General features: G+C 40.9%; 1 protein-coding gene across 1 annotated transcript; it reads left to right on the forward strand.

Moving 5' to 3' along the window:
* Positions 1-92: 92 nt before the first annotated feature.
* Positions 93-12,945, forward strand: LOC123738260 (xanthine dehydrogenase/oxidase-like). The gene is made up of 6 exons (XM_045713298.1): positions 93-222; positions 458-519; positions 702-794; positions 3,569-3,661; positions 11,019-11,163; positions 12,797-12,945. Exons 1-6 carry the CDS (start codon positions 153-155, stop codon positions 12,928-12,930), a joined length of 597 nt encoding a protein of 198 aa, XP_045569254.1. The 5' UTR covers positions 93-152; the 3' UTR covers positions 12,931-12,945.
* Positions 12,946-14,632: the final 1,687 nt, after the last annotated feature.

Here is a 14,632-nt window from a genome sequence, read left to right on the forward strand (position 1 = left end):
CTCTCTCTCTCTCTCTCTCTCTCTCTCTCTCTCTCTCTCTCTCTCTCTCTCTCTCTCTCTCTCTCTCTCTCTCTCTCTCTCTCTCTCTGTGTAGGAGCGTATCGCTTAAGTCTCATGGTTCTCAGTGTGGGTTCTGTACCCCAGGTATCGTCATGTCTATGTATTCTCTGCTCAGGAACAACCCTACACCACGCATGGCCGACATAGAGGAGGCCTTCCAAGGTATATTGGATGTCAAACTAGTAGGGTTGCAACATTTAGGTTGCAAAACCAATCACAATTTCTCGTAAATCCAGGACTTTTTGGAAAAGTTATGAGAATTTTGCAGCCCTACAAACTAGTGTCTTCCTGGCAAAAAAAACCTCACCAATGTATATTTAGACATTTCGACCCATTTGAACCACACATCAACGACAGGTTTGAGCCAGGTAATGTTGTACTGTTGTTGTCCCCACAGGGAACCTGTGTCGCTGTACTGGTTACAGACCAATTCTGGAGGGGTACAAGACATTCACCAAAGTAAGACCACACAAACACACCCTGATCGTCATGCAGCATCCCGAGGATGAGTAAGAAGCATCGTCTTCCTCCTGCTTTCACTTCCATCATTTCTTCTCCAATCTGTGGTGTGTGTGTGTGTGTGTGTGTGTGTGTGTGTGTGTGTGTGTGTGTGTGTGTGTGTGTCCATCTGCGTGCCACAGGAGAGGACGTGTTGTGGTGGCAAGGGGAAGGAAAACGGCTGCTGCATGACCGACGGTGACAAGACTAAAGGGTACACTGACGATCATGTCACCGTAAGTATACTCATTCAATAGCCAGTGTGCAGAGCCATGGTTGACTGGTAACATTGCTGGCATAAATCACATGTACAAATCTCCCCACTGGAGACCTGAGGTCAATCCCTGCATCCGTCTTCTCTACTGATTCATGTGATTTCTATGCTTTCTCAATGAAGTGTCATAATACCCCCCCAAAAAAAGATATAGATTTAAAAACGTAGAGTAACTATCAATACAATAGTCATCAATATAACAGGATTTATCAAACAATCTGGAAGTCTACTATTTATTAATATGACCATTGACAACGTCAACTACTGCAGTGAACTCGACTGTTTGATTCAAAAAGAAAGAGAGCGGGACAGACACATTCTATTTTTTTTTTTTTTTACTGTTCTTCAACAACATTGTACAACTGGCAGAAACAGGCTGAATTGCGAGTATAATTTAAATCAACCAAATACTATTCCAAAACACAGTAAACTAAATATATACAGTAGGTCAAAGCAATGAATGAAATTGATGGAAGTAACTAGTAGTAACGTTCATCATCTTCTGTTGCTCTGTTGGTTTGACCGGAGATGTTGGTCTGTTGGTTTGACCGGAGCTGTTGGTCTGTTGGTTTGACCGGAGCTGTTGGTCTGTTGGCTTGACCGGAGCTGTTGGTCTGTCGGCTTGACCGGAGCTGTTGGTCTGTTGGTTTGACCGGAGCTGTTGGTCTGTTGGTTTGACCGGAGCTGTTGGTCTGTTGGTTTGACCGGAGCTGTTGGTCTGTCGGCTTGACCGGAGCTGTTGGTCTGTTGGTTTGACCGGAGCTGTTGGTCTGTTGGCTTGACCGGAGCTGTTGGTCTGTCGGCTTGACCGGAGCTGTTGGTCTGTTGGTTTGACCGGAGCTGTTGGTCTGTTGGTTTGACCGGAGCTGTTGGTCTGTTGGTTTGACCGGAGCTGTTGGTCTGTCGGCTTGACCGGAGCTGTTGGTCTGTCGGTTTGACCGGAGCTGTTGGTCTGTTGGTTTGACCGGAGCTGTTGGTCTGTCGGTTTGACCGGAGCTGTTGGTCTGTTGGTTTGACCGGAGCTGTTGGTCTGTCGGCTTGACCGGAGCTGTTGGTCTGTTGGTTTGACCGGAGCTGTTGGTCTGTCGGCTTGACCGGAGCTGTTGGTCTGTTGGTTTGACCGGAGCTGTTGGTCTGTTGGTTTGACCGGAGCTGTTGGTCTGTTGGTCTTCACGAGGGCAACTCACCGTCTCTGAGGAAGCTGCTTCTAGGTACATATCTAGTCCTCTATGGCTGAAAGCGTAGCACCCACCTGGATGATGCCTTGGTAGCTGCATCGCCAAAGCACGCCACACTTCACATACACGTCTCTAGGCAACTATGAGCCTGAACAGTCATCCCATCTCCACACACAGTCCTTGTCCTTCCAGGAACTGGCAGGTGAAACAAAAAAGCCAGTTCTATGTCCAGTTGAAATTTGAATAAATACATTAGCCAGCTGGATAGCCAAGCCCAACAAGGAGTTATACCATCACAGTCCTGCATTTAAAACTCAGAGATATACTTTTTTTTTTACATAAAAGCCTTTACAAAACAAGTTTAACTCATATAGCTGAAGTTATTCATGTAAAAGTTGAGAAACTCAGATATGTTTTAAGTGACAAAGAACTGTGTTCTAACACATTAAGAACAGTATTATGACAGAACCGAGAAGAAATGGATTATCCGTGCCTGTATCACAACCACAAGGCATGATGGGTAGACCTCGTGAGTCAGACACACACTTGTACATGAAGGTTCTAATGTCTGTTGGATGACTGGAGAAATGTTCCACAGTTATTTTCCAATCCCACCCGTGCTGTCACACAGGTGACATGCAGTCACGACTTTAGCGCTATATTATAAAAAAATACAAATTTTAACTTCAAATAAAATGTTTGAATTATAAATAAAAGAGGAAACATAAATGAACGAAAAAAATAAAAATAAATACAACTCTTAAACAGTTCATAATATACATGTAACTGTTAAATAATAATAATATGCATATAACTAGCTAATAATGTACATATAACTAGTTAATAATGTACCTATAACTAGGTAATAATGTAGATATAACTGGTTAATAATGTACCTATAACTAGGTAATAATGTACATATAACTAGGTAATAATGTACATATAACTGGTTAATAATGTACATATAACTGGTTAATAATGTACCTATAACTAGGTAATAATGTACATATAACTAGGTAATAATGTACATATAACTGGTTAATAATGTACATAACTAGTTAATAATGTACATATAACTGGTTAATAATGTACATATAACTGGTTAATAATGTACATATAACTGGTTAATAATGTACATAACTAGTTAATCATGTACATATAACTGGTTAATAATGTACATATAACTGGTTAATAATGTACATATAACTAGTTAATAATGTACATATAACTGGTTAATAATGTACATATAACTAGTTAATAATGTACATATAGCTAGTTAATAATGTACATATAACGGGTTAATAATGTACATATAACTGGTTAATAATGTATAATAACTGGGTAGGTAATAATGTACATATAACTAGTTAATAATGTACATATAACTGGTTAATAATGTACATATAACTGGTTAATAATGTACATATAACTAGTTAATAATGTACATATAACTGGTTAATAATGTACATATAACTAGTTAATAATGTACATATAACTGGTTAATAATGTACATATAACTAGTTCATAATGTTTCAATGGCGTGTCTCATTGATCTCAGAGGACCTCAGTGTTTCCTGCTCCTCTCTACAACCCAGCTGACTTCCTCCCTCTGGACCCCACTCAGGAGATCATCTTCCCACCGGAGCTGATGGTAGATACACTAACACACATCAGCACACACGGGGGCTTAACACAAACACATACCCTTACCCCTCTCTCTCTGTTAATCTCTTTCACTGTCTCTCTGTTCATCACTCTCTCCCTCTTTTTCTCCGTATCTCTCTCTCTCTCTCTCTCGCTCTCCCCCTCCCTCTGTTTCTCTGTCTCTCAATTCAATTTAAGGGGATTTATTAGCATGGGAAATGTATGTTTACATTGCCAAAGCAAGTGGAATAGATAAACAAGGTAAACATGAAAGAATATAGACATTTCAAATGTTATATTACACACAACTGGTTAATATTACACACATAACTGGTTAATATTACACACATAACTGGTTAATATTACACACATAACTGGTTAATAATACACACATAACTGGTTAATAATACACACATATTATTAGTGTTGTAACAATGTGCAAGTAGTTTAAGTATGAATGGGAAAATAAATATATAAAAATAGGTTTTATTTGTACAATGTTGTTTGTGCTCCACTGGTTTCCCTTAATTCATGGCAACAGGCCACACATCTTGCTGCTGTGATTGCACACTGCAGTATTTCACATAACAGATATGGTAGTTTATCAATGTTTGATTTGTTTTTGTGGGTCTGCGTGATCTGAGGGAAATATGTGTCTATAATGTGGTCATACATTTGGCATAAGGTTAGGAATTGTAGCTCTGTTTCCATCTCATTTTGTGGGCCATGTGCATATAGCCTTTAATCTCTCGAGAGCCAGGTCTGCCTACGGCACTCCTTTCTCGATAGCAAGGCTATGCTCACTGAGTCTGTACATAGTCAAGGCTTTTCTTAATTTGGGGTCAGTCAAAGTGGTCAGGTATTCTGGCACGTGTACTTTCTGTTTAGGGCCAAATAGCATTCCAATTTGCTCTGTTTTTTGGTTGATTATTTCCAGTGTGTCAAATAAATAGTTCTTTTTGTTTTCTCATAATTTTGTTGAGTGTAAATGTGTTTCCCTCCTGGGGCTGTGTGCGGTCTGTTTGTGTTTGTGACCAGAGCCCCAGAACCAGCAGGCTGAGGGGACTTTTCTCTACGTTCATCTCTCTGTAGGTCAGGGCTTTGTGGTGGAATATGTGGGCATCGCTTCCTTTTAGGTGGATGTAGAATTTAACATCTCTTTTCTGTATGTTGACAACTAGTGTGTATAGTCCTCATTCTGCTCTGTATTGTTTGGGGTTTTGCATTGTACGCAAAGTGTATTTTTGCTGAATTCTGCATGCTGAGTTGCAATTGGGTGTTTTTCCCCATTTTGTGAATTCTTGTATGGTGAGCGGACCCCAGACCTCACAACCGTAAAGGGCAATGGGTTTGATAATGGATTTAAGTATTTTTAGCCAGATCCTAATTGAGATGTTGAGTTTCATGTTCCTTTTTGATGGCATCGAAGGCCCTTCTTGCTTTATCTCTTAGATTATTCATAGCCTTGAGGAAGTTACCTGTGGTGTTGATATTTAGGTAGGTGTAATTCTTTTTGGGACAACAGTTTCTAGTCTTTTCTACTTTACCTTTTTTGGAACACTATTATTTTTGTCTTACTGAGATTCACAGTCAGGGCCCAGGTCTGACGGAATCTGTCCAGAAGATCTAGGTACTGCCTTATACCCTTCTTGTTTGGGGACAGAAGCATCAGATCATTTGCAAACAGTAGGCGTTTTATTTCAGAATCCAGTAGAGTGAGGCCGGGTGCTGCAGACTGTTCTAATGCCCTCGCCTATTCATTGATATATATGTTGAAGAGTGTGGGGCTCAAGCTGCATCCCTGTCTCACCCCACGGCACTGAGGAAAGAAATCTGTGTATTTCTTGCCAATTGTAACTGCACACTTGTTTGTGTACATACACTAACGTTCAAAGTTTGGGGTCACTTAGAAATGTCCATGTTTTTTAAACAAAAGCAAATCAAAAATTGTTCATTAAAATAACATGAAATTGATCAGAAATACAGTGTAGACGTTGTTAATTAACTTCTTTGGGATTGGTGTCCCTTCCACAGGACAGTTGAACTAACATAGGCTAATATGATTAGCATGAGGTTGTAAGTAAGAAGAACATTTCCCAGGACATAGACATATCTGATAAGGGCAGAAATCTTAAATTCTTATTAATCTAACTGCACTATCCAATTTACAGTAGCTATTACAGTGAAATAATGCAATGCTATTGTTTGAGGAGAGTGCAAAATTTTGAACATAAAAAGTTATTAATAAACAAATTAGGCACATTTGGGCAGTCTTGTTACAAAATTTAGAACAGAAATGCAATGGTTCATTGGATCAGTCTAAAACGTTGCACACACACTGCTGCCATCTAGTGGCCAAAATCTAAATTGCACCTGGGCTGGAATACAACACTATGGCCTTTCTCTTGCATTTCAAAGATGGTTAAAAAAAACTGTTTTTTTCTTTGTATTACCTTTTACCAGATCTATTGTCTTATATTCACCTACATTCCTTTCACATTTCCACAAACTTCAAAGTGTTTCCTTTCAAAAGGTACCACGAATATGCATATCCTTGCTTCAGGGCCTGAGCTACAGCCAGTTAACCTCTTGGGGCTAGGTGGGACGCTAGCGTGCCACCCGTGGTGCACTCCATCAACAGCAGGTGCATTTCAAGAGCGGCAAATTTGAATCCAAATAAATGTCAAAATTCAAATTTTTCAAAAATACAACTATGTTACACCATTTGAAAGATAAACATCTCCTTAATCTAACCAAGTTTTACGATTTCAAAAAGGTTTTACGGCGAAAGCATAAATTTAGAGTATGTTAGGACAGTACATTTACAAGAGTTGTGTGTAATGTTTTGTCAAGTCAAAGACAGGGTCACCAAAACCATAAAACCAGCTAAAATGATGCACTAACCTTTTACAATCTCCATCAGATGACACTCCTAGGACATTATGTTAGACAATGCATGCATTTTTAGTTCTATCAAGTTCATATTTATATCCAAAAACAGCGTTTTACTATGGCATTGATGTTGAGGAAATCGTTTCCTCCAATAACCGGCAGTCAAGTCAGCGTCAGAAATTAAATAATTAAAATTAGAAAACATTGGTAAAATATTATATTGTCATTTAAAGAATTATAGATTTACATCTCTTGAACGCAATCAACTTGCCAGATTTAAAAATAACCTTACTGGGAAATCACACTTTGCAATAATCTGAGCACTGCGCCCAGAAAAATACGCGTTGCGATACAGACTAGACGTCATGTTGGGGAGATCTAAAATCGAAAATACTATGTAAATAATCCATTACCTTTGATTCTCTTCATCAGATGTCACTTCCAGGTATCACAGGTCCATAACGAATGTAGTTTTGTTCAAAAAAGCTCATCATTTATGTCCAAAAATCTCCGTCTCGTTAGCACATGATGTAAGCCAGCCGGACTTCTCGTCATGAACGAGGGGAAAAAATATATTTCCGTTCGTTCAAACATGTCAAACGTTGTATAGCATAAATCATTAGGGCCTTTTTAACCAGAACATGAATAATATTCAAGGTGGACGAATGCATACTCTTTTATAACGTATTGGAACGAGGGTACCCAAGATGAACTCGCGCGCAAGGTGTCTAATGGGCCATCATCGTTCCATGGCTCTTGTTCGGTCAGATCTCCCTCCAGAAGACTCAAAACACTTTGTAAAGGCTGGTGACATCTAGTGGAAGCAATAGGAAGTGCCAAAATATTCCTAAACCCCTGTGTTTTTCAATGGGATAGGTTTAAAGTCAATACAACACATCAGGTATCCACTTCCTGTCAGAAAATGTCTCAGGGTTTTGCCTGCCAAATGAGTTCTGTTATACTCACAGACACCATTCAAACAGTTTTGGAAACTTTAGAGTGTTTTCTATCCATATATAATAAGTATATGCATATTCTAGTTACTGGGTAGGATTAGTAACCAGATTAAATCGGGTACATTTTTTTTATCCAGACGTGCAAATGCTGCCCCCTAGACCCAACAGGTTAAATTTGGGTATGTCTTTTTAGGCCAAAATTGAAAATGACTATGTACATAACGAACATGAGTTGACATACTAGGCAATGTTCTGCGCCATGGTGCGGATGATAACTGGGTGTCCAGCGGCAAGGGATGTGTTTGCTAGGTCAACAGCCGATCTCTCACCCCTGTGGGGTTGTAGATGTGCTCTGGAGGGCAGGTGGCAGTAGTGGGTTCCCTCTCCAGAGCCTTGGGGATGTCCACATCTACGTCACAAAACACGAGGTCAACTATACGGTAGGACTGACTGATGGGCTGGATGACATTCACAGGACCATCCACCGATGTAGAACCACAGGGCGCGGGAAAGCAGATCCTCTGACATGATGATTCTCATCTTTGACCAGGAGATGGTGAGGTTATGGAGTTGGAGCCACGGGAGGCTGAGAATGACTTTGTGTACGGGTGCAGGGATGATGAGGAAGGGAAGGCTTTCCTGGTGCTTGGGTCCAACGGTGAGGGTGAGTGGTGCTGTGACGTGTGCAATTGTGCCTGATCACAATGGTCTTATATCCAGGGCTTGGACTGGAAAAGGAGAGGAGAGCGGGTATGAAGTTAAGTTCAGGGAGGAAGCGTAGGCCTGGTCGATAAAGTTCCCCGCCGCACCGGAGTCCACTAGAGCTGTAGAGACAACACTTGAAAGCCAGCCAGACAGTGAAATGGGAACCAGAAAGGGTTTTGGCAGAAAACAATGAAAATGGAATAGTCACGACCTACCCTGGGAGACAGAAGATCACGTGGCTGCCCCTCTTCTCTAGTGGACCCATTGTTCAGAAGCACTGGACATCAAGGAAGCTGGTTCCCCTCCTGGCCACAATAGGAACAGAGTGACAGCTGTCTCCGACGACACCGGTCTGCCGCAAAGAGGTGTGTGGCCCCTACCTCCATGGGTTCAGGCTCTGTCTCAGGACAGTGGTGAGGTGGACACCAGCACTTCCGAAGAAGGTTATCTAAATGGATGGCCATCGAGATGAGCGCGTCCAAGGACATGTTGTTATCCCGACATGCCAACTCCGTCTGGACCTCCTCATGCAGTCCAATGCAGAATAGACCACGGAGAGCCGGCTCATTCCATCCACTGGAGGCTGCCACAGTCCGAAAGGTGTGGGCATACTCCTCAGAGGTCTGGGCACCCTTCTGGAGTTGGAATTGTTGCTTGCCTCCCTCTCTGCCCTCTGGAGGATGGTCGAAGACCGCCCTGGACTGAGCCATGAACCTCTCAGAGGAACCCAGCTCCTCCTCTCCTATGTCCCAGACGGCCGTAGCCCACTCCAATGCCGGTCCGGTAAACAGGGAAATTACCATGGCAACCTTGGACCTCTCGGTGGTGGGGGATCTCGTCTGACAGGCGAAAGGGAGCACTGGTGTAGGAAGCCACGGCATTTTCGATGGATTTCCGTGATACTTCTCTGGAAGGGACAGTTGGGCATCACTAACCTGGGCGGTCCACTGGGTAGGCTGGGGGACTGGCTCACTGTGACGACCCGTGGTAGGAGGCCCTCCATCAGAGGTATGGAGAACCTCGCTTGTGGTGTCGAGGTCGGTGGAGAACGTGAGGACCTCGTTCATGGTCGTACCCAGTAGAGCCAGCTAATCGTGGTGTTGGTGGAGTAGATGACCCTGTTCCTCAATCGTCTGGAAGATGGTATAATCTTCTGCTGCTTCCATAATTTCTGAGGCAGTATTATGTAACATATACACAGGGAGTCAGGAAGCAGGAGCAGAAGGTGAGTTTAATAATAATAAACATGAAGAAATTACAAAATATGAGAAGCCTACTGAACGCAACCAAAACCAATACTTCCTGATGACTGAGGCTACTAAGGGCTATATGAAGGGAGAGTAATCAGGGTGGTGTTGGAGTCCATGTGTGCTTAACGATAAGGAGTTATTGTGGGCAATGATGGTTGCCAGGTGTGCACAATGTGGGTTGCCAGGACCAGGGGTTAGTAGACCGGCAATGGAGGGGGGGAGCAGGAGCAGGCGTGACATCATATTTTAAAGAAAAATGTTGTGATTGCTGATTGGTTCATTTGTACATTTATGATTATTGGGTTTTGTTATCTGTTTTAACAAACCTTTTTTATTTTTGTACTTATGTATTGTATACCGTTTTTTTTTGTGGTGTGGTTTTTATATAAGCCCTTGGGCTTCCAACCACACCTGTGCACTGTTTATTTTATTTTATATTGTTGTTTATCACTTATTTTCTTTGGTGCAAATAAATTAAACAAAATTGGGAGTAGTGATCTTTGCTGGGGAATTGGCTTTCCGCTTGGGGTTACTCGTCTCTGGGGTTGTTTAAGAAAGAGGTCTGGGTGGGGGAGTCTTATAAAGAGAGAGCTTCTCCTGCTGCGCACCATCTTTGATTCTGTAGAGTACAGCTGAAACTTTTTGGAGTTGCCCTGTACCACTACTGTTCCAAACTTGTACAGGTTGACATTGGCTGACTCAGAGTCCTCGTTGTTTAGTATCCCAAGTTTCCCCACATTAATATAGCACTGTGCCATGTCAGGGGGTGGTCAGTGTTCAAGGTTAAGTTGCTTATGGTACATTCCCATTTTTGAAGCAGTCAGCAAAAAGTATCTCTGGATTGTACATGAGGAGCTTCTTTTTGTACTCTTTCCGTGCCTTCAAATGTTTTACATCCAAGGGGTACTGTATTGTCATGACCTCTGCACAGAGGGAAGCGATGGAGCAGGTGGCCTCAAAGGCCTCTGCATTTGGGTAGGGGAGGCGGTGAATCTCCTGTCATTGTTGGGCTCAAGTGCTTTGACACCTCTCACTTTATACCTCAGTGCTAATTGAAGTTGCAACCGGATCTGTTCTGCTCTATCACGATTGGTAGCCTTAATTTAGCATTCAGTACTTACAAATTTAAAAAGATTATTGTAATATTCTTTGGGGCTTTTAAAAGTAGCTTCAGACTAAACATTACTCACTCAGTTCCAGGTTTGATGATATTTTCAGGTTTCTGATGTGCTTATTTTGCTGGTCGTTGGTTTGCCAGGGCAATTGCTGTATAGTCCTTGGGAATAAAAACCTTGGTAGTGGGAATCCTTCCAGGTAATTTTGTCCAAAATCAGGTTGTAGGTTTGGAGATTTGATTTGTGAAGGTTATGTTGCGGAGAACAGTATCCTATATATGTCCTTGTAAAAAAATCCAAGTTTATCTCACCTGCATTCACTCTAAATCTATCTTTTTGTAAAACCATGCAAAAAAATTCAGGAGCTCATCTGCTCATGACCTCTCTCTCTTCTCTCTCTCTCTCTCTCTCTTTCTCTCACTCTCTCTCTCTTTCTTTCTCTCCAGTCCCTGTGTAAAGGCCAGTCCTCTCAACAGCTGAGGTTCAGAGGAGAGAGGGTTCTGTGGCTCCAGCCAGCTTCTCTGGATCAACTTCTAGAGCTTAAGACTCAGTACCCCAACGCCAAGATGGTGGTTGGTAACACGGAAGTCGGTGAGACAACTAACTAGTCAAAATAGTTATTTTTCTACTAATTGGTATTTAGACTAATTGGTATCAGACCAATAATTGGGAGAAAAGAAAATAGAATTGGGCTGCCAGTGTAAATGCAGCCTTACTGTTCTGAACGTTTGTAGTTAACCTCTTGGGGCTAGGTGGGACGCTAGCGTGCCACCCGTGGTGCACTCCATCAACAGCAGGTGCATTTCAAGAGCGGCAAATTTGAATCCAAATAAATGTCAAAATTCAAATTTTTCAAAAATACAACTATGTTACACCATTTGAAAGATAAACATCTCCTTAATCTAACCACGTTTTACGATTTCAAAAAGGTTTTACGGCGAAAGCATAAATTTAGAGTATGTTAGGACAGTACATTTACAAGAGTTGTGTGTAATGTTTTGTCAAGTCAAAGACAGGGTCACCAAAACCATAAAACCAGCTAAAATGATGCACTAACCTTTTACAATCTCCATCAGATGACACTCCTAGGACATTATGTTAGACAATGCATGCATTTTTAGTTCTATCAAGTTCATATTTATATCAAAAAACAGCGTTTTACTATGGCATTGATGTTGAGGAAATCGTTTCCCTCCAATAACCGGCAGTCAAGTCAGCGTCACAAATTAAATAATTAAAATTAGAAAACATTGGTAAAATATTATATTGTCATTTAAAGAATTATAGATTTACATCTTTTGAACGCAATCAACTTGCCAGATTTAAAAATAACCTTACTGGGAAATCACACTTTGCAATAATCTGAGCACTGCGCCCAGAAAAATACGCGTTGCGATACAGACTAGACGTCATGTTGGGGAGATCTAAAATCAAAAATACTATGTAAATAATCCATTACCTTTGATTCTCTTCATCAGATGTCACTTCCAGGTATCACAGGTCCATAACGAATGTAGTTTTGTTCAAAAAAGCTCATCATTTATGTCCAAAATCTCCGTCTCGTTAGCACATGATGTAAGCCAGCCGGACTTCTCGTCATGAACGAGGGGAAAAAATATATTTCCGTTCGTTCAAACATGTCAAACGTTGTATAGCATAAATCATTAGGGCCTTTTTTAACCAGAACATGAATAATATTCAAGGTGGACGAATGCATACTCTTTTATAACGTATTGGAACGAGGGTACCCAACATGAACTAGCGCGCCAGGTGTCTAATGGGACATCAACGTTCCATGGCTCTTGTTCGGTCAGATCTCCCTCCAGAAGACTCAAAACACTTTGTAAAGGCTGGTGACATCTAGTGGAAGCAATAGGAAGTGCCAAAATATTCCTAAACCCCTGTGTTTTTCAATGGGATAGGTTTAAAGTCAATACAACACATCAGGTATCCACTTCCTGTCAGAAAATGTCTCAGGGTTTTGCCTGCCAAATGAGTTCTGTTATACTCACAGACACCATTCAAACAGTTTTGGAAACTTTAGAGTGTTTTCTATCCATATATAATAAGTATATGCATATTGTAGTTACTGGGTAGGATTAGTAACCAGATTAAATCGGGTACATTTTTTTTATCCAGACGTGCAAATGCTGCCCCCTAGACCCAACAGGTTAAGTGATCATGTTTGATTGATCTGTTGTCCCTGCTGCTGTTTGTGTCCCAGGTATTGAGATGAAGTTTAAGAACCTGTTGTATCCTGTTATTCTGGCCCCGGCGTACATCCCCGAGCTCAACGCCATACAGCACACTGACGAGGGTAAGAGGGGAGAAGGGTTTGGCTGTGAATGGCAGGGATAGGCAATTTCAACATGTATGTTTTTTGTGTTCATGGCTAATGTGTGCATACAGTATGTTGTGTGTGTGCATACAGTATGTTGTGTGTGTGTGTCAGTGACGTGGCGTGGCGGATATACACTTTCTATTGAGCCTCTCATTCACACACACACACACACACACACACACACACACACACACACACACACACACACACACATTCATAAAGTGGATTTGTTCTACGGTGTTTATCGGTACGACACCACCACAAAGATAACCATTGTCGTGTCTTTCGGCATCATTAAAATGAAGACATGTTTATCAAATAACTCTCTGTAATTATTATTACGCGATTAAACTGATTAATCGTGTAACTGTAATTAACTAGAAGGTTGGGGCACAAAGGAAAATATTCAGATTACAAAGTTATAATTTTCCTTATATAACTCCCAGATATCATAATATCTGATCTATGAGTCTTCTGATTTAATGACTTATTTTTTACCTCGCGTCAGTCTCATTCCCTGTGGCTCAGTTGGTAGAGCATGGTGTTTGCAACGCCAGCATGGTGTGTGCAACGCCAGGGATGTGGGTTCGATTCCCACGGGGGCCAGTACAATTTTTTTTATTAATTCATTTTTTTTTAAATGCATGAAATGAAATGTATGCATTCACTACTGTAAGTCGCTCTGGATAAGAGCGTCTGCTAAATGACTAAAATGTAAATGTAAATTCCAAACGTCGTAAATTGTTGTTATCTGCACGAACCCAGCCTTCACTAAGTCATCCATACTTCAATTGTCTTAAAATAATTTATTTACTAAACTTAGTAATTCACAGAAAGCATACAAAACAGTAGGTATCGTTACAAAGAAATGGTAGAGGAATGTGCCCTAGTGGGCTAAACCGGCATGGCGGCTTGTTAACCTCTATGGGCTAGGTGGGACGCTAGCGTGCCACCCGTGGTGCACTCCATCAACAGCAGGTGCATTTCAAGAGCGGCAAATTTGAATCCAAATAAATGTCAAAATTCAAATTTTTCAAACATACAACTATTTTACACCCTTTGAAAGATAAACATCTCCTTAATCTAACCACGTTTTACGATTTCAAAAAGGTTTTACGGCGAAAGCATAAATTTAGAGTATGTTAGGACAGTACATTTACAAGAGTTGTGTGTAATGTTTTGTCAATTCAAAGACAGGGTCACCAAAACCATAAAACCAGCTAAAATGATGCACTAACCTTTTACAATCTCCATCAGATGACACTCCTAGGACATTATGTTAGACAATGCATGCATTTTTAGTTCTATCAAGTTCATATTTATATCCAAAAACAGCGTTTTACTATGGCATTGATGTTGAGGAAATCGTTTCCTCCAATAACCGGCAGTCAAGTCAGCGTCACAAATTAAATAATTAAAATTAGAAAACATTGGTAAAATATTATATTGTCATTTAAAGAATTATAGATTTACATCTCTTGAACGCAATCAACTTGCCAGATTTAAAAATAACCTTACTGGGAAATCACACTTTGCAATAATCTGAGCACTGCGCCCAGAAAAATACGCGTTGCGATACAGACTAGACGTCATGTTGGGGAGATCTAAAATCGAAAATACTATGTAAATAATCCATTACCTTTGATTCTCTTCATCAGATGTCACTTCCAGGTATCACGGGTCCATAACGAATGTAGTTTTGTTCAAAAAAGCTCATCA

Source organism: Salmo salar, unplaced genomic scaffold (genome assembly GCF_905237065.1).
Source record: "Salmo salar unplaced genomic scaffold, Ssal_v3.1, whole genome shotgun sequence".
Taxonomy (NCBI): Eukaryota; Metazoa; Chordata; class Actinopteri; order Salmoniformes; family Salmonidae; genus Salmo; species Salmo salar.

Bases quoted from the DNA above. Each gene is read 5' to 3' on its own strand.
- LOC123738260 (XM_045713298.1), top strand. From the start codon at position 153: ATGTCTATGTATTCTCTGCTCAGGAACAACCCTACACCACGCATGGCC. The intron at 223-457 runs GTATATTGGATG...TTGTCCCCACAG, and splicing joins CATAGAGGAGGCCTTCCAAG to GGAACCTGTGTCGCTGTACT. The intron at 3,662-11,018 runs GTAGATACACTA...CTTTCTCTCCAG, and splicing joins TCTTCCCACCGGAGCTGATG to TCCCTGTGTAAAGGCCAGTC.